The sequence below is a fragment of the Falco biarmicus genome, chromosome 3 (assembly GCF_023638135.1).
Source record: "Falco biarmicus isolate bFalBia1 chromosome 3, bFalBia1.pri, whole genome shotgun sequence".
Classification (NCBI taxonomy): domain Eukaryota; kingdom Metazoa; phylum Chordata; class Aves; order Falconiformes; family Falconidae; genus Falco; species Falco biarmicus.
Genome location: NC_079290.1, coordinates 66,358,677 through 66,379,029, shown reverse-complemented (window position 1 = coordinate 66,379,029; position 20,353 = coordinate 66,358,677). Strand labels below are relative to the sequence as shown.

General features: G+C 37.5%; 1 protein-coding gene across 5 annotated transcripts in view; it reads left to right on the top strand.

The window, feature by feature from the left end:
• RTTN (rotatin) overlaps positions 1-19,849 on the top strand; it is an 89,802-nt gene extending 69,953 nt beyond the window's left edge. For all 5 annotated transcript variants that reach the window (XM_056332081.1, XM_056332080.1, XM_056332082.1 and 2 more), the window contains 9 exons: positions 1,345-1,450; positions 5,201-5,295; positions 8,727-8,804; positions 10,253-10,379; positions 13,536-13,735; positions 15,642-15,909; positions 17,131-17,234; positions 17,594-17,663; positions 19,388-19,849. In XM_056332081.1, coding sequence (XP_056188056.1) covers positions 1,345-1,450; positions 5,201-5,295; positions 8,727-8,804; positions 10,253-10,379; positions 13,536-13,735; positions 15,642-15,909; positions 17,131-17,234; positions 17,594-17,663; positions 19,388-19,470 — 1,131 coding nt within the window. In that variant the 3' untranslated portion in view covers positions 19,471-19,849. The remainder of the gene's footprint in view (positions 1-1,344; positions 1,451-5,200; positions 5,296-8,726; positions 8,805-10,252; positions 10,380-13,535; positions 13,736-15,641; positions 15,910-17,130; positions 17,235-17,593; positions 17,664-19,387) is intronic.
• Positions 19,850-20,353: the final 504 nt, after the last annotated feature.

Sequence of the window (20,353 nt, the reverse complement as noted above, 5' to 3'; positions counted from 1 at the left end):
CTGACTTGTGTAAATTAGCATCAGCTTTAAACTTTAAGCTTTTTATATTTTTACTCAAACCTCTAAATTCTTTTAAAAAGAATCCACCGCCTATTAGTACAGAAAAGTAGTCTATTTACTTAGAACATTCTTGTGTTGCTGATAGCTTTGAGATTTCACTTGGGATGTAATAAACCCAGCTGTAGTCTAAATGTGATTTTTTTTTTTTTATTTTATTTTTGCTACCTATAAATGCAGAACACAGCCCATGCTTTAATTTGGAGTCAGTCATCCTTATCAATGAGGTTTTCTTGTTCTTCAAGTTAATAATTTACTGGTCTTCATCCCTTGATCTTTTCAGTCCTGGTTACACTGAACACTTCAATAAATGGTAAACCGAGAGCATACATTGGTAGTTTATTGCATATTAAAAGTTTGAAAACTTTATTAGGCAATTACTAGCTAGAGGACTAAAGCAAATAAAAGATGATACATGTGATATATGTAGAGGTGTAAAATCTGTGAGGTCCTATGTCTGGGTACTGATGAGATTTCTGTCTGAAGTACTGTCTTTCTTCAGATGCTGTTTTTATTACAAACTTTAAAATACGTTTTTCTTTCTGCTGTGGTCCAGCAACAGATCTTACTTTACTATATTTTTTTGTTTACAGTGCATACCATTTTCCGTTACATTGTATGTTGGTATTGGTATGATATTTTAGGGAAAATTGCTAGATGGACAAAATTATGTAGTGGTTAGTATATAAAGCACAGACAGCTCTTTGTCTTTCAACTGTCTTGTTATATGACTCTAAAAAATATTCTTTTGAAAGCACAGAGATTGTATTTGTGTTATTAGAAATACAGTGAAGCTCTCAAAGGCCTCATGAAAATAGGACAAACTACCATTTTTTTCTGATTGGAAGAGTACCTAAAGTTATCCCTGTGACAATGGTGGTTTTATTCTAAAGAATTTCATGATGTTTAATGTCTATCCTTCATCATTGTATTGATTGAAAGTGAGACTACACTAAAGGCATGTCAGTGAATTGTCTGCAATAGCAAGCCTGAATACTAGGAAAGGTCTGGAATGCCAGGGCTGTGAATCCAGGCTTTAGGAAAGTAGAATGTTAAGAAAAGAGTAAAAGGAGTGGACTTAGAAGCAAAAAAAATATATATTTTTTTTAACATTTTAGAAAAAATAATCACTTCAGAGAGGGAGAATGCTGGATAGGAAAATAGCGGTAAATCATCCAAATGAAAATATAGACTATGTATAACATATTTATAGATAGGAATGCAACTTTTAATAGAGTCATTTTTTCATTGTGGTAATGAATGTGCATTTTTTTTTTTTTTTTTTAGGTCTGTGAAAGAAAATCTTCACAGCATGCACTGAAAGAAGTTGCTACAAATGCACTGCTGTCTCTGTTAGCTGTCAGTAAAAATGCCCAGAAGTGTGCTTTGGAAGGTGAGCATTTCAAAATGTATGTTAAATAATTTATGAATCAAATGATTGCAGATGTTGTTTTTTAAATAATATTTTTTTTTGTTAAAAAAAACCACCCTGATTTTCAGTGACATTTTTTTCCAGATTTTTACAGTGAAAGTTTATGAATAATTAGTTTTCGGCTACAGATCAAATACTCTTTTGTAGTCAGTCTAAAAATTTGTGGTGAAATCACAGCTCTGTGTGAGAGTGAGAAGAGACCTGTGAACTTTTACTGATAGTGGCATATTCATCTATTCACAACTGGAGATTTTGCACTGGCAGTACCTTCCATTTTTTGTTTTGCACTATGCTGATACAGGTTTGTAGGTGAAGGTATTCCCTGTGTTCTCAGTTCTGGCTGTACCTAGACGAGAAGAGACTTATTTCTCTCAGCTTTGTTCTTCCATGCCTCTTTGTTTCTTTTTTCCCATTTTACAGTTCAAGTAGGACCTTCTCCCCTTGCAGTGCAACATCTTTCATGCCTAAAGTTTTTACTTTACAGTAGTAAAACAAAAGTTTTAAACCTCTAATAAACGATATTTCTTTTTTTTGTGTGCCCACTGGAACACAGGGGAGACTTCTTTATTTGCATTTTTCATGTATCATGCATTTAATACCTGCTGATCAGCACAAGTGCTCTTTGTCTGGGTTGCTTTCTTGTTACTTGCATCTCTGTTGATTAGTTCAGTCCTTCAAGCCTACTGAAAGTCCTTTAAACCTACTTTAAAACTACACTGAAATAGGTAGCCTAGACATGTCTGCTCAATGTCTGATTCCAATAGCGTCAGAAAACTCCAAACTTTAAATCCTATGCTATATACCTAATTTCTGCTCTTTCCCAGTGTATTGGTGGTCTACTCAGCCCTTGCTTGAGTCAGGTCATTATTTTGATGACCCACTAGATCAGGGGCCCTCAAACAGGGGGCCGGCGTGTGGATGAAGTGGCAGGCAGTCATTTGCGGCTGCTTGGTTTCCCCCCCACAACCCCTGGTGGGGGCGGAGGGGGGGGGCGGGTGGGGGTGTTCTGTAAATACCAGGGGCTGGATTGAGGACCCTGGGGGGCCGTATCGAGCCCACGGGCTGTAGTTTGAGGACCCCTGCACTAGATCATCTAAGACCCGATTTCCTGTGAAGGCACTACCAGTGTATGAAGTGCATCCATTATGTGCTAGAGCAGCTGTCACGTCACCCTTGCTATGATGCAACACGAATCTTAGAAAAGGAGAGGAGAAGTAGTTCTGGGCTTCAAATCAGTGTCCTGGAGATATCTGTAGCTCTCATATCACCCGTTCAGCTCTTAAGGGCTACTTTTCAAGATACAAATGCTAAGTCCTGCACCTGAAAAAGACCAACCCTTTACAGCAGTACAGGCTGACTGGGGAGCTGAAAAGGACGATGAGGTCTTGGTAGGCAGCAAACTGAATGTAACAGCATGCTGGGCTGTATCAACGGGAATACTGCCAGTAGACTGGGAGGGGAAGGATTATTTTTCTACTTAGAACTTGTTAGACCAAATCTAGAATAATGCATCCAGTTTTGGCCCAGTACAAGAAAGACATCAACAAAGTGGAGCAAATTCAATAGAGGGCCACCAAGGTGGTTGTGTCCACTTGTCCTTAGAGAAGAAGCTGAGGGAACTGATTGCGTTCAACCTGGAGAAAATAAGGTTTTGGGGGGACCTAATAGCAGCCTTCTTGTACATGGGAGATTTTGAAGGAGACAGAGCTGGGTATTTCACAGCAGTGCGTGGTGTAGGAGTATGCAAGAGAACAGACATAAATTGAAATGTGAGAGTCAGACTGGCTGTAAAGAACCGTTGCCCCTTTGAAGGCAGTCAAGCAGTGGCTAGACATACTGTGCAGTCTCTGTCTTTGAAGATTTTCAAGACCAAACTGGATAAGGTTGCAGGTAAGCTTTGCCTGATCTTATAGCTGACTTGACTTTGAGCAAGAGGTTGGACTTCATGACCTCTGGAGGCCATCTCTTCCAACCTGAATTATCCCATGAGCCTATGATCATAGAATAGAGACCTTTAAAGTTCATCCACCCCAACACCCCCTGCAGTGAGCAGGGACATCTTCAACTAGATCAGGTTTCTGAGAGCCCTGTCCAACTTGACCTTGAATGTTTCCAGGGATGAGGTATCTACCACCTCTCTGGGCAACCTGTGCCAGTGTCTTACCACTCTCATTGTAAAAAAATTTCTTCCTTAAACCTAGTCTGAATCTACCCTTTTTTAGTTTAAAACCATTACCCCTTATCCTATTGCAACAGGCCCTGCTAAAAAGTTGGTCCCCATCTTTCTTATAAGCCCCCTTTAAGTATTGTAAAGCTGTAATAAGGCCTGCCTGGAGCCTTCTCTTCTCCAGGCTGAAGAACCCCAACTGTCTCAGACCTTTTTTGTAGGAAAGGTGTTCCATCCCTCTAATTTCTGTGGCCCTCCTCTGAATTCACTCCAATAGGTCCATGTCTTTCTGAGAGCTCCAGAGCTGGGTGCAGTACTCCAGGTGGGGTGTCACCAGGGCAGAGCAGAGGGGGAGAATCACCTCTCTTTACCTGCTGGCCACACTACTTTTGGTGCACGCCAGGATCTGGCTGGCTTTCTGGGCTGCAAGTGCACATTGTCAGCTTATGTCCACCTTTTCATCCACCAATAACCCCAAGTCCTACTCCTCAGGGCTGCTCTCAATCCCTTCCACTTCCAGCCTGTATTGATGCTACCGCAACCCTGGTGCAAGACCTTGCACTTGGCCTTGTTGAACCTCATGAGGTTCACATGGGCCCACTTCTTGAGCTTGTCCTGATCCTTCTGGATGGCATCCTGTCCCTTGGGGATGTCAACTGTACCACTCAGCTTGGTGTCATCTGCAAACTTGCTGAAGGTGCACTCAGTCCCACTATGTCATTGGTGAAGATAGTAAACAGTATTGATGCCAATACAGGTCCCTGAGAGACACCACTTGTCACCAGTCTCCATCTGAACATTGAACCATTGACCATTACTCTCTGGATGTGACCATCCAACCAATTCCTCACCCACTGAACAGTCCACCCATCAAATCTGTATCTCTCAGATTTAGAGAAAGATGTTTTGGGGGCCTGTGTCAAAGGCCTTACAGAAGTCCAAATAAATCACATCTATAGCTCTTCCCTTGTCCACTGATATAGTCACTCCCTGATCTTTCATGCATTAAAGACTCTATATCCTGAGAAAGAGCCTAACTCAACATTTTGCATTTTGAGTCACCTGAACATTTACTCTATTTTGTCTTACCTCAGATGCAGCAAATTGCTGCTGTTAGTGAAGAGCTGGGTAACCTGAAGGCATGCCCTTGAAGCTTCAGTCTTCTAGGCAGCATAACTGAAGATATCCTGAAGAGTTATGAATTGCTATCCTCTTTTTCCCAAATCATCTTCCCCTCTCCATCTTATCAGTCCTTCCTTTGGGCATTCCTTTCACAGGACTCTGTTGCAAGAGGACTCAAATGTATTCTTATTTCTTGAGATCATTCAACTAGACACATTCCCATCCTGGAGACTGTCGGTTACTTCCTGATATCAAGAAGATAAAAATATATTATGAACTCACAGAATTTGACTTCTGAATCCTTAAATCTCAGTTCAGGAGGGTAGATGTAATCAAGATTATGGCAAGAAAGATATTTTATGTTTCATAAAATATTTTGATTGTGAATGAATGCCTAAATTTTAATATTTTTTGTCTTTCAGTTGATCTTATAGACAGCTGTATAGAAAACATGAAGCACGTTCATGCACAGCTGAATTTGGATTCCCTAAAGCCTGGGAAAGCACAGAAAAAAAAGGTAACTATAAAAAACAGTAAGACTGATATGATAAGGCACTTCCCAGCTCTTTTTTGGTTGGTTGGTTTTGTTTTTGTTGAGGTGGGTCCTATTGGTATTGGTCAGGGGTGAGACAGTAAACGACTTGTAGTGGATCTGGATACTGGGGCGTCTTTGAGGTTCAGTTATTTTAGAGCTTTTACCAACGTGATTCTCTCACATACTCACTCTCTGACCCTTTTCTCGGCTTCCTTTTCCAACATGGAGACAACTGCTGGTGCAAGAAGATCAGGCAGAAAATCATATCAGTTTGTGCTTTGCAGCTGCTCAGTTACCAGTCTTGGGTGTTACTAGCCAAAGCCTGCAGATGTGTGACATTTGTCTCCATGCATCTTTCTGGTCTCCAGGATCTTCTTCCACTTGCAGGATTGTTCCAGCAGCCGGGATCTTCACGTTCTTTTTAGGCCTGTTTCTTTCCTTCAGAAACCCATTTCTTTTCAGGATTCCTTTTCACCACTGGCTTTTCTTTACAGAACTCTAAGATACTGTTTACCTAATCTAAGTAATTTATGTACAAATTACAACACATGAGCAGCGTCTGAATTTGTGGTTCCGTCTCATGTCTTTTCATTAATTGGAGGATTCACGACTTCCCACTTTTAGTCCAGGTTATCAGAATTAGCAACTAGCCCATTCTGGTTGAAGACAGCAACTAGCGGACTTCTGAGAGCTCAAAAGTTTCGTTTCAAACATTCACGCGCATACATGTTCATCCATTTGTCACCTGTCAGTGCTCACAAGTTCTGATACTTATTTAGCCTACAACAGTATCTAAGAGTACTATATTATTTTCAAACATAGTTGGACTTTCAACCTTGACTTCATGGTCCTATCCGATCAGTCTAATTTTTCCCATCTTGTTTCCACTATAATAATTTTTCTGTTTCTCAGATTTTCTTTCTCAGTGTCGTTCAGCCAGTGCTAGCCACTTTGTTTTTATTTAGTCCTGTACTAGTCAATCTCCCTCCCACTTCAAAACCAATTCCAGTTTGCTTGCACATATGTCATTATTTTGTATTCTTTACTGTCTCACGTGATCTGGCTTCCATTTCTGATTCATCTTCTGTCCTCCTGTGTACTTGGTCTGGACATCTTGGTTTTTTGTCATCAGACTCAATTGTCCCTGGCTTTAATTTCTTGTCAGTGTGGTGTTTTGGTTTTGTTCTTTTTTTTACTTTTTTCCTTACCATAACTAGACATAGATTAATTCTCACCATCATACAACAGTTTAATAAGAGTTTTTGTTGCATTCTGCTTGTTTTCTACCACTTTAACCTAAAGAATTATTAAAATACTGAAAATAATATTTGCTGTCAAGTTTTATACCTTGTCTGCTCCCGCGTAAAGCAGAAATTGCAGAAAACATCTTTCTGCAGGATACTTCTGCATTGTTTGAGTTCTTTGAGGCTTTGGCACAGACATTAGCCTTGATTTGTGAGAGTATGGAACTGTGTTTTATAGCAGTGGGTGCTTAAAAGAATTTGAGGTTGACCCCAACGTTTGAAGGCTACGATATTTTTTTTTGATCTCCTAAACACATTTATTATCCCTTCTTCAAGGGGTAGAGGGTGAAAGGTGTCCTGCCCTGGGTATGTCCAGTAAGGTTCAAGTCAGCTTGGTCTTTATTTCTTGGGTTGAGAAGGGGGAAGCTCTGGGGGACATTTGCTCCTCTGCTAACTGTAGAGGGAATTTAAAACTTGAAAAAAATTGAAGGAGCCTCTGAGAAAGTTCAGGAAGACTTGTTTATGTTTAATTAAGAGTACTTTGAAAGAGAATTGCAAAAGAATTTTTGGCAGATTTCCTTGTTGAGCTGCGATGGTAGTTGCTACATCATATGTAAGCAGGCTGTTCATTCTATGTGGTTCATAACTAGCTACCGGCAATCTAGTTTCATGTGAGAGAAACTGAGACATTGCTTTCATAGTTAGATTTAGCTGATGGTTCACAAAACTGCCCCTCATCCCACTTCCGAGGCACAGCTGTCAAGGTGAAGTTGTTGGAGCTTCTTTTCTTTTTCTCTTTCTTTTAACTGCTGGGAAATAAGTGTTTGACTTGGCTTCATTCTCAGGGCAACTGAAATATTTTGCCTGATATTTCTTTTTTTTCACAATAATTACTGTGATGCTAACAAAGGGCATGAAGAGTATTTACAGGTTACCAAGCTTTCAAAAACTCCCCTCAAAATAAGATCTTAGTAAAAATCAAGATATGCTAAAACAAATAAATACATACGAACAGTGCCATCAGCACACTCTATAACTTTTTCGACCTCCTAGAAGTTAACATATTAAATATAAGTTGTAGCTTGTGGCATTTTATAGGATTTGGTGCTATTTGTATTAAGCAAATTAATACATATGTAAGTTCTTGAAGGAACATCTTAGAGTTGGCACTTTATTTAGCTAAAAAAGAGGCAAGCAAGTCATAAACCATATTTGTAATGATGGCTTGTATGTTTCTTTTAATCTACCGCACCTGACTTTCATTAACTTTTTTTAGATAGACTTTTACTTCATCTCTAAATGTCATCAACTGTACGTGATATGTTACATAAGTGAGCATTTTTGCTTCCCCTTGTCTGAGATTTAAGCGTGAATCCTATTTTATATTTTAGTTCCTTTATGCTTGATAAAACAGGAATAGTCTGCTGTGGTGAACAAGCTTATTGGAATCTGATCATCTTTCAAAAGTGGTTTAGTATGTCAGCCTTATAGAAGTTAGGTCAGCCATCATTAGCCTTTTAGTGTCACAGCACTATCATGAAGATGGATCTTTTGTTTACTTGTATACTTGAATCTTAGTATAGTGCCTCACTGTCCAAAGGTCTGTATTTATCTTTGTAATATTTGTATCAGATTGGAGACTATTTTATTATTAAGGACGGGGAGCTAAGACACTAGGAATACAAGGATGGATTGGTCTGACCAAATGTAGAGATCTGCAAGACAAAAGCTAGTTTATCCTTGTTTTTATCAAAGGAATAAAAACAAGTGCCTCTAGGGAGTCATTTGTTTGACTTGTTTTTAGAGGTTTGCTGTAGGATGGAAGGAGCAAATAGTGTTCTCACCCACTCTTCATTAGTTGTAAGAGAAATGGAGCTCTACATTACAGATCTCTGTATTTGGCCAGATCAGTGCCCCTAGAAATGGCATCTGTGGGGTTATGAGGGGTGAGGATGACTCCAAGTAACTTCTTTTAAGTGTCTTTAGTATACATGGTTGAATCTAGCTGAGATGAATCCTAGCTGAAATCAGAAAGAAACTCTGCTGAAGAGATGTGACCCAAATGTTGATGCCTTAGATTTGCACCTCTCCTTTGAAATCTCTTTCTTCCTTGTACAGAATTAATTCTGGTCTTATGTTGATGGTCTTCAAATATTTTTCTCTGGATAGGAGGATAACCTTATCAAGCAGTTAAGGTGTTCTATGCAGCTCCTCAGAAACTGCCTCTTTCAAAATGAAGAATGCAAAGTAAGTATTCTTATACTGAAATAATATGAACGCATTCAGTTAGTGAATGAAGATTGTGGGGTTTTTTTACTTTGAAATTATTTTCAAGCTTGCTAAATTTTAAGTTTGATATTAATGGCAAGAAATACTTCAAATCTCATTATTATTCCCACCTCCTAAGAATATTTCAGACATGCATTAGGAACTCGGTGTTCTTATTGAAACATCATCTCCCAAAGGTCTCAGATGACTGTCATACTTTATACCCACTTCTCCTTTGCTTAAATCAATAATTCCAGTTTTCAAAGCATATAATGTAAAAAATGGATGTAGAGAAAAGTGTAGGGCCACAAGAAAGACACGTAAGAGGTGAAGTTCATATCTTGGGAAGTAGTTTATTCTGCTCTCTTTTTTTTCTTTTCTTTTTTTGAAAGACAAAAAAACCCAAAAAACCCACCAACAAAAAAAGACCCAAATCCCTAAATAGTAATTTGCCATTTACTTTTCTTTGTCTAAGTTAAATTACGCTAATCCTGCAAGGCACAATTTTGTTTCCATCTTGATTTTTTTTGCACAATTTTTCTTTCTCAGGGTTTTGTTTCAAATTTATTCTTTTCATTTCACATTCAAAAGCACAGAAAAAAAGAAAAGAATTTTTTTTTCTACCTCAGTTCTTCTGCCTACCTGTTTTTTGCATTGGGAAAATACTACATTACTTTTTTCATTTTTCCCCCCTGTATTCTTTCTTTCTGATCACGACTTTTCCTTTTTTGTATTGCTATCTTTCACATATTTATTTCCATTTTCTCTTTCAGAGTTTAATTTATCTTGGCATTTTGATACAACTTGTGCAAATGCATTGGTGGAACCACTAGATTTACAGACCTACCAGAAGATACCCCTATTGAGGGCATGTTTTAGCATCATTTTTGTGTACAAAACACCATGTAAATTATGGGCTATCTGGTTATCTGTAAGGTCCCTATAACTTGGTTGTGTCATAATCTCAGATAGGTTTATTGTGGTATATTTTTCTTATTTTGATCAGGGGTCTGCAGAGTCAGTTGCTTGGAGGAGAAAGGAGGTTGTTATTGATAACAAGGTTTTTTATCATTTGCTCTGTAGAACTGCACCTTTCTATTTCCATGCTTTTTGAGTTCCAGTAAGTAGTTTAGTTGGAGTAGAATAAAACCTTAGAATAGGGAGCTCTTGAACAATCACAATTGAAATGAATAAATCTTTAATTTTTTTGCATGTGTCTCAGTAATTAAAACTTGTGCTGGTTTTGACTGGAATAGTGTTAAATTCATTAGTGTTCAAATAAGGGTGTCAGTTCTTTCCATACAATCTTTTAAAGCAAAGTAATGGGACACAATAAGATTAAGGCATGCTTTTCTTACTCTATTTATACTTCATTTTGAAAGTACTTCATAGTATAGTACTTTAAATTCTTTGTCGTGTTCTTGCAGGTGGCAGCACTCAAAGCTCATCTTGTTCCTGTTCTTCATTCATTGTGGCCATGGTTTTTGATAGATGACTCCTCAATGCAAATAGCTCTGCATTTGCTTTGTGTCTACACTGCAAACTATCCTGCAGGTATGAGAGTCACTCTGTGATGTAATACATCAAAATATTTGACCAGAATTATTAATGCAGAAAAGCATAATAAAGGGAAAAGAATGTTTATTACTACCATAACAAGAAAGTGTCAAAGCACTGGTCCATCAAAGCTATCAAGAGTTTTGATTTTAACATATTTAAGAAGACTTTTGTTCAGATCCTATTTCAGTCTGTTGGATTTAGCAAGAGTACAGTTGTATTAAAGGATTAAATAACATTTAATTCAAATTGTTATGTTTGAAGGTTACATGAAAGTCCTACCAAACTCAGTAGTATACTGTAGAAATACTACTCTAGGAATTCTCTCACAGAGAACAGTGTATCAGTACTTTATGTAGTTTGTACTTCAGCCCTTATTGAGAACATTCTGATTCTAAAATATTCAAGAATCTTAATTTAATTCTTGATTAAATTTCTTTCATTTATTTATGCATTGAGCTCAGCAGCTTGTATTTGTGTATTTTTCGTAAGAATTGTCTTCTTCATTTGAGGAAACCTTTTGTTTCCATTAATAAGTAATTATCCCCACTACTAGAAGCCTGTTCTTTTTGTCTTATTCCATATCCTGGTTATTGACTCATGTAATGACTTGCTGATGGCTTGAAGAGACAGATAAGTATCTGTTGATTTCTCCCTGTCAAGATACCATGAAAGAGTTAGCCTGGTTAAAATATATTAACTGAACAGTCTCTGAGCTTTTTTTAACCCTATATTTAAGTTAATGTCTCCAGACCTTAAATGACCTTGCAATGCTTTTTTTCATAAACATTTTTTAATATGGGATGGAGAAAGTTCAAATATGTATTAGTCAACCACAGGATATAAAATTTAAATGTCATGTCCTGTGATGTAGTGGAAATCCAGCTGAAGTTCTGATGGACTTTCTTGTTTCATAACTCTGAGTGACTCTAGGCTGCGGTTTTATTTTTCTTGCTAATTAAGGGCAAGTAGTTTTATACTGATGATGTTTTTTCTTTCTGTTCAGAATAGTTGGCTTATGAGGTGACACAAACTTACCTACTCTGAACTGGTTAACTACTTCCCCTTAGTGTAGTCAAAGAAATGCATGTAGATGTTTTTAACTGTTATGAACAGTCTCATTTTTATTTACTTTTGCCATGTAAGAAGTTAACTGTTGTTGCAGATGGCAAATGCCACTACATAAAAAGGTATATAAGCATATTTGTGCACAATCATCATGTTGGGGACTTCGTTGTTCCCTGCCACTGGAGCACAAGGATGTCCTGAGGTTATGCAGGGAGAAAACTAGAACTTGATCAGGCTACTGCCATAAAGACAATAAAAATGTTGCTATCATCACATTAGCAACAAAAGAAGGGCTAAGGAGAATCTCCATCCTCTATTGGATGTGGGGAAAACATAGTGACAAAGTATGAGGAAGAAGCTGAGGTACTTAATGCCGCCTTAGCCTCAGTCTTTAATAGGAAGACCAGTTCTCCAGGTACCCAGCCCCTGAGCTGGAAGATCGGGACTTGATGCTGGTGAGATTGCATCTCAAATACTGTGTTCAGTTTTGAGCCCCTCACTTCAAGAGGGACATTGAGGTGCTGGAGCGTGTCCAGAGGAGGGCAGTGAAGCCTGTGAACAGTCTAGAGTACGAGTGTTATGAGGAGCAGCTGAGGGAACTGGGGTTGTTTAGCCTGGAGAAGAGGAGACTCAGGAGGGATCTTATCTCTCTATACAACTACCTGAAAGGAGATTGTAACAAGGTGGGTGTCAGTCGGTTTTCCCAAGTAACTAGTGATAGGACAAGAAGAAATGGCTTCAAGTTGTGCCAGGAGAGGTTTAGATTAGATATTAAGAAAAATTTCTTCACTGAAAGGGCGGTCAAGCATTGGAACAGGCTGCCCAGGGAAGTGGTTGAATTGCCATCCCTGGAGGTATTTAAAAGATGTTGTATAGACGTGGCACTTGGTGGCATGGTTTGGTGTGGACTTGACAGTGCTAGATTAGCAGTTGGACTTGATCTTACAGGTCTTTTCCAACCTAAACGATTTATGATTCTGTGATTCTATTAATCTGAGCTTGTAGCTCTGTAGCATAGGATTTTGCCTGCTACTGTGGTAGAAGGTTAATGACAGATGCAGACAGCACTTTTATTTCTCAGAAAGATGTTTTAAGAAACTTATTAAACCTTTACAGGTGTAGAGAGGTGTAGAGAGGTGTAGAGAGGTGTAGAGAGGTGTAGAGAGGTGTAGAGAGGTGTAGAGAGGTGTAGAGAGGTGTAGAGAGGTGTAGAGAGGTGTAGAGAGGTGTAGAGAGGTGTAGAGAGGTGTAGAGAGGTGTAGAGAGGTGTAGAGAGGTGTAGAGAGGTGTAGAGAGGTGTAGAGAGGTGTAGAGAGGTGTAGAGAGGTGTAGAGAGGTGTAGAGAGGTGTAGAGAGGTGTAGAGAGGTGTAGAGAGGTGTAGAGAGGTGTAGAGAGGTGTAGAGAGGTGTAGAGAGGTGTAGAGAGGTGTAGAGAGGTGTAGAGAGGTGTAGAGAGGTGTAGAGAGGTGTAGAGAGGTGTAGAGAGGTGTAGAGAGGTGTAGAGAGGTGTAGAGAGGTGTAGAGAGGTGTAGAGAGGTGTAGAGAGGTGTAGAGAGGTGTAGAGAGGTGTAGAGAGGTGTAGAGAGGTGTAGAGAGGTGTAGAGAGGTGTAGAGAGGTGTAGAGAGGTGTAGAGAGGTGTAGAGAGGTGTAGAGAGGTGTAGAGAGGTGTAGAGAGGTGTAGAGAGGTGTAGAGAGGTGTAGAGAGGTGTAGAGAGGTGTAGAGAGGTCTTTTTCTGAGATTCAGAGGGTTCATTCAGATTCTGATGCCAAATAATTGTATAATGCTGTAGATAGGGTTCTGTTTTTCAAGGAGGCTTTCTGACACAGAGCAATGGCTTCTCTTTAACAGAATTGCCTCCTGGATTCTAGAACAGTAGACGCCTATTCCAGTAAACTGCCACTTTCAGGCCTGTTTCTATTCAAAGCATGTCCCATTGACTTCACTGTGGTTCAAAGAAAAAAAAGCCCAATCTTTTCAAAAGTCCCGTTTCAGTCTTTGAGCTGTTAGGACAAATGTACATATACATAAAAAAAGTAAAATCAATAGGAAGAGCAGTCTATGATAAATGTTTTATTTCTTCAAGGTTGTGCTTCACTTTGTTGGGCCAGTGGTGGACAATTATCACTTCCATCTGCACGAAGTGCATCTGGCAATTCATTAATGCATAGCATCTTGAAATTGGCTTCCCAAGTGTCAAATGATAACAGCCCAGTTCAGCAGGTGGTCTTTTGTCTTCTTTCTAACCTTGCTCTGTCTCATGACTGTAGGGGCATTATTCAAAAGGTAAGTAAATAATATTCTTGATTTTAGGAATGTGATGGATGCTTTTTCCTTTTTAATAACCCTTCATATTTCAATATGGAGTGTCCTGTGATCACATAGAGATGCTTCTGTGCGAATCAAAACCATTGTGTCTTCTTAGTTAGTTCTGTTATTGTTCCCAAATTGCAGTGTGTAATTTGGTCATATTCATGTTCTGGACAGAAACAGCATATGGAATGGCACAATTTTTGCTAGAGCTTGTATAACTTCTCAGTTTCAGTGGGGTGTAAAATTTTTAATACCTATGTATGTTGATAACAATCACTAGTGGATCATGAAAGTAAGCATACAGTAGAACAAACTGCATGCGAGTAAACAAGAAATTAAATGTTGTATAAATCTTTAGGTATACTGTGTGAAACATAACCTTTATTAAAGTTATAGTTTTAGAGAAGGTGTCCTTTATGTGAGTAACTGGCTGTTAGATACAAATATATCCTTATTATATGAATGTAAGTACTGTCTTTTCCCTTCTTAATTTATATATTGAATGGTCCTTGCTCTGTTTTATCAAACGTTCTTTGAAAAAATCTTTTTTAAATTTAACTTTGATCATTTAAATAAATTCAACACCTTGAAACAAGAAGTCAAACCATGTAGAAAATCAGCTACAGCGATGACATGATAAAACTAGCTAACAAATCATAAATTTAAAAGTGTGTTTGTTTTTAGCATCTTTTATAGTAGTTTATTAATTACAACAATTTGTTTCAATTTGCATTAACAATATTTTATGCTTGAACCTAATTAGCTGTTAGAAAAGGCAGGGGGAGATACAAAACTTTAGTGGTGCTAATTCTGTAAAATCTGGTCATAAGAGTTACAAAATTGCTGATAATCAATCTTTTTGATAGAAAATAAGACTTTGAGATCTTTTCTATGGCTGTTCTGTTCTGAGAATTGTTTTGGCTTTTGCTGTCTTCAGAGTTTCACTTTAATGTGATAGTCTTCATTCTTTCTCCTGAGCTCTTTCTTAAGTGTAAGCAATGCTGAATTATTAATTCCATCTGTGAAAATTAAATTACCAATATTATACTAATGTGAAGAAAACCACAACAGAGTTTGTATGCTGGATCTTTTGCTTTTGTCCAGATGCCTGTATGACTTGTCGAAGGTTGGTGAGGTTGGGAATATTTAGTCAAGGACTTTTTTCATCATAGGAATGTTATGTTAGAACATAACATATGGGAGATATACCCCTTGCAACTGGGGAATAGATTTTCACCTGCTCAGAATATCCTTAAAGTGGAGGCAAACCCTGAGACTGGGAAGCAGTGGTGTATGCCGTAACAACACACAGAACTTTTTCTTCAAAGCTTACAAAAATAGAGGGCGTCACTATTGCTGTCAGTGAAGGGGGTGGTGGTGGTACAATTTAGATCATTGTGAGTCCCTTCCAACTTGCAGTGTTCTATGATTCTATGATACCTTTAACATTTGCTAATAACACAAGCCATAACAAATAAGGAATCAATAATACACTAGTAAGTAGTGCATTGATTCATTTAAACTGTTTCTAGCTTTTTTTGGGGCAGAAACACTAAATGCAAAGCAAAAAGCTTATGAAGTCATGGGAATTGGCCTTTAAAGAAATATATTGTGTTGAGTCAACTTTTATGTATCTACACAGCATAAGTTATTACAGAAGAAAATGTATTTACCATATTAATGTTTTAACCAAGATGGGGATTCTTTTTCATATGTAATTCTTTCAAAAAATCCTTGACTAACAATGGGTTCCCTGAAATACGTAAATTAAACATTTAGTGCTAGTTTTTGATCAAGTATGCAGATTGGAAAGTCAAACAGCAGTGAACAAACCATGGAATACTATAAATTCTAATATCCATTTTCTCCCTTCTGACAGAGTAACTTCCTGCAGAACTTTTTGTCTCTCTCATTACCAAAAGGAAGTCATAAAAATTCTGGTAATGCGTCTACTCTTTGGCTAAAGCTGCTACTGAACGTATCTTTTGGAGAAGATGGACAGCAGATGATCATGAAGATAAATGGCTTTTTAGATCAGATCGTGGAAATGTGTAAATACAAACACAAGAGCAGCCAACATCTAGCACTTCTTATTCTACATAACATATGTTTTAGTCCAACTAATAAACCAAAGGTATTAGCTAATGGTAAGTATCTAAAGGGTATACAAGCTATTGTACTCTGAGAATATGGTGTCTTCTAGAATATTTTCATTACAGTTTGGGTTACTGACCAAGAACTCAATATTGTTATTTAGAAAAACAATTTTATAAAAAATTATTTTCATAGAAGTAATTACCGAACACATATTTTGGCAGAAAAGAAATGAAAATAATATATAGCAAAAGGAAAAGCAAATAGTTTTTGAAAAAATCAAAATTTATTGTGAGTCTGATCATTTGAATATAGTAACACATTGTGAATGAAAGGATTTTTGCAGTTTCTCCAACAGATAGTATTTCTTCTGGTGGGAGTGTGTGGTGGTGTTGAAGGATTCTTTGAGTCAGTCACTTTGAAATAACTGAAGTTCCTATCTTTCAGTTGAACAAAACCTTATCTCCTGCAAGTCATGGGTATTAAGACAAAGAATTTTGTCTTTTCATGTGTGGAAAATGTTCATGATAATGATAGAGTTATAATCATGGCACGTATATTTGATGTAACAACATGCACAGAACCTTTTTCTCAGTTCTTTGTAAAAGGCATGTTTCTTTCCCCCATTTTATTGCAGAGAGCATGCTCCTGTCTCTTGTAAGTTCTCAGCAGGTTTTCCAGTGACCATACTTTTATTTTTTTCCTGCTGATTTGCTGCCTTAATTAAGCGTACGTTATTCAGTTACATAATCTGTGAATTTTTATTATGAAGTGAACAAGCAAACTTGAAGAGTCTGGCTTCAGAGCAAGGCTAGGAAATGAAGGCATCTACAGTAAGGTGGCAAATATTTCTCATTGGTTACAAATCATCTACTAAGGAAAATAGAAGCGTCTTAATTTCCATCCTGATGTGGCTTTTAATTGTGGCTGTTGGGAGTTATAAAACAGTTTCATGCCTTACTCAGTCCCTATGCATAGCTGATGACTGTATGTAACATTCATGTTTTATTACTGAGGGCTTAATTTTTTAGCACTGCTTGGTTTTGTTTTGCTATATACTTTATAACACTTCTTTCGATGTAGTCTACTGATCTCATGAGCATATTTCAATTTAAGAAATCTGATTATAAAGTTTCTGTAATTCCTCTGCCGTACCGATACTTGTCATGGAAATAAGTGTACTCCAAGCATCAAAATACTGAGACGTGCAAATATATTTGTGTGATTTTGATGACTTTTTCTAGCTGCATTTTTTATTTTATTTTTCTCATTAGATAAAGCCATTGCAGTACTGTCTGCCTGTTTGGAAAGTGACTGTCATGCTGTTCAGAGAATAGGAGCAGCTTCACTTTGGGCTTTGCTTCACAACTATCAGAAGGTTAGTAGTTGAGAAATACTTGAAAAGCCTGTAATGTTACTTCTATGCTGTAAACAATACAGTAACCTTTCAGTAAATAAAAATAAAGTTTACAGTAGCAGTTTTATTTTATTATTCTAATTGTATAACTGCACAGGCTAAGAGGTTAAACAACAGGGTAAGGAAGCAGCTTGTCTTCTGTGATTTGTGTCTACTTATATAAATGCAGTCTGTATGATAATATAGTCATATGCTAATTCTAAAACTCCCGCATTTCATGTTCTGCCAAATTATTGTAATTTTCTAAACGTTGTGCTTAGAGTGAACACGTGACAGAGAAAGTCAAGTTGTCATATTTTGTTTGTGTGTGTGTGCTACAGGCAAAAGTGACTTTGAAGAATCCATCAATAAGAAGAAGAATAGATGAGGCTTATTCATTAGCGAAGAAGAGTAAGTCCTGCTTCCAAGTAATGTCAATTCTGTATTTTGCCATCATTAATACATTTCTATTTATATCATCACAATGTTTTTTTGTTGTGATACAAGTTTTTGTAAGGATACTTTTGTCTCTAAAATCATGAGTAACAATACGGTTTATGGTTAGGCATGTTAAAAATACAGATATAGAAAAATGCCTCTTGGTTAACAAATTATAAGTAAAACCTGAGGTAATTGCTAAGGCTACTCTGTAAGAGTAGGTCTGATCGTGCCTGCTCCAAGATGCTTTCTTTGCACAGTACACTTTTGCATTGATTCTTAAATTTAATGACAAGAAAAATGGTTCATTTAGCATTGACTTGGCTTAATACTGCTCAGCCTCACTGTGTTCAGCCACATAAGGAAGGGATCAGAAGAAATCATTGTGCCAGTCTTAAAATACTGTACCATGAGTTAACTGACTTTCTGAAAGCTTGAGTTTTTTGTTCAAGTAACTGAACATAACTGTCATTTGAATAGCTTTATACAAAGGTTGCTATCTTCAGCTCAAGAGCATTGGTTTTGAAAGATGTTCAAATACTGGTCTGTAGCTGGAGCTTCAGTAGCTAATAATAGGTTTATTGGTTATTAGTGACATCAAGACTCTGATCTTGCAAAAACATCCAAATGTCTTATTTTAAGCTAATGAGTTTTCCTACTAATTCTAATTGCTCTGTAGATGTACTCAAATAGGTTTATCAACTGGGGGGGCTTATACCAGGTTCCCATGGTATGTTGCACAATCAGAAGTGCCACAAAATTTCTGCCTGTGCTGAACATTTATAGTATCCTAATAAGGAGATGTATTGTTGCTAGAACATCTCATGATAATTCTTCTGTACTGTCACCCAAATCCGTTGATTTTGTCAATGTACTGTTGTTTCAAACTCATCTTTTACTAAGTCAATCATTAAACATAACATAATGCAACATTTCATATATTGGTAGTGTGTTAGTAAATAGACAAGTTTGTGTATTCTTCACAGCATAACTACCACTGATCAGAGATTTTTCAAAATATGTTGAATCAGTAAGGTAGGAATATGCAGCTTTTACAGACTAGCACCCTATAACATTAATCCCCATGTATTTATGTACTGCTTTAGAAGATAAAGTCCTAGACTGAAATATTGATTTTTGATTCAATAAACATTTAAATATCAAAATATTGAGTATGAAAAATTTTATACAACAGTAATTGCTACAGTTTGCAGTCATGTGGAGCTGTCATCTATATTTTCCTGCCTTAAGGTTCTCAACTAGCCTACCCTAATAAATCTTTGATCACTTTACAGTGGCAATTGAACTAAAATGGTAGATTGTTCTTCTGAGTGCAAGTGGGGGAATTTTTCAATATGGCTGTTGTTGTTTTACATTTCCCACTTTGTCCTACCCCAGGAGAAATTTGGGAAGAACAAGGCATGACCTCATTGTAACACAGCAGAATTGAAGGGCGGTTTTCACTTCTTTCTGTCACAACTAAGCCGGGGGGCTTGGAAAGCTGTGAAATTCTAGCCTTTAAAAATGAAAAACCAGACTTTGCAACATAAAATATTAGTACTCCATTTGCCACTTAATGTCTATAAGATCATAAAATTGCATGAATTCTAGCAAGGCATTCAATGCAGTCTTTGAAAAAAGTAACTTTGCATTAAGAATCAACTAGAAATTCAAATCTTGTTTTTAATTCCTTTTAGCTATTCCTCAGCCAGAAGAAAATGAGCTACATGCCTACTATTTAAAATGCTTAGAGAATATAGTGCAGCTTCTTGATTGTTAATGATCATCAGATGACTTCTCATGTTGAAATTGGACAGCTTATTCAATGGGAGCCTGAAATGTAAAGAAAACGCTTCTAATTCACATATCTGTGGCAGCAGCATGTATGTTATGGAAGAAATTTATGAAGTCTTTGTGGAAGGAGTTCATCACTTTGAACCAAAGAAACTGGACTGTGGTTCAAACTATATGTACTGTATATCCCAATGGGAAATTATAATGATGCTACAATGTGAAGTATGTACACAGAAGAAATGTACAGAGGAAAAGGATGTGAAAAGACAATAATTTTAAAAAATTGTGCATTGTAATTGTTACTGTAAAATATTAGAATTGCTGGTTTGGATTGGTCTTAATAAAGGACTTTTTAACTCAGATAATTTGTTGGTGGTGGATTGTAGTTTGTAATGTTGCAGATGTGTACAGTGCATACTTATGTTCAAGAACTGAAGATGTTGGCAGTCGTGTGTTAGACCTATTAGGTATAGAACAGCAAGGTGCGTGTTTTAGTTTTGAAGGAATTTTAAGTTCAAACCGCTGCATTTTTTGAAGATGTTAACAATTGAAAAGGAGCTCTTGACTGATAATACTATAGGTGACAGTTACTTTAACGTAGCAGTTTATTCAGAATATGGGGTACATGCATCAGTTAGTTATGTTACAACAGGGGTCCTCGAACTTTTTAAACAGGGGGCCGGCGCGTGGATGAAGTGGCAGGCAGCCATCTGCGGCTGCTTGGTTTCCCCTCCAACCCCCGGCGGGGGGGCAGTGGGGGTGGTTTCTGTAAATACCGGGGGCTGGATTGAGGACCCTGGGGGGCCGTATCTGGCCCGCGGGCCGTAGTTTGAGGACCCCTGTGTTACAACATCATAGAAAATATTTGA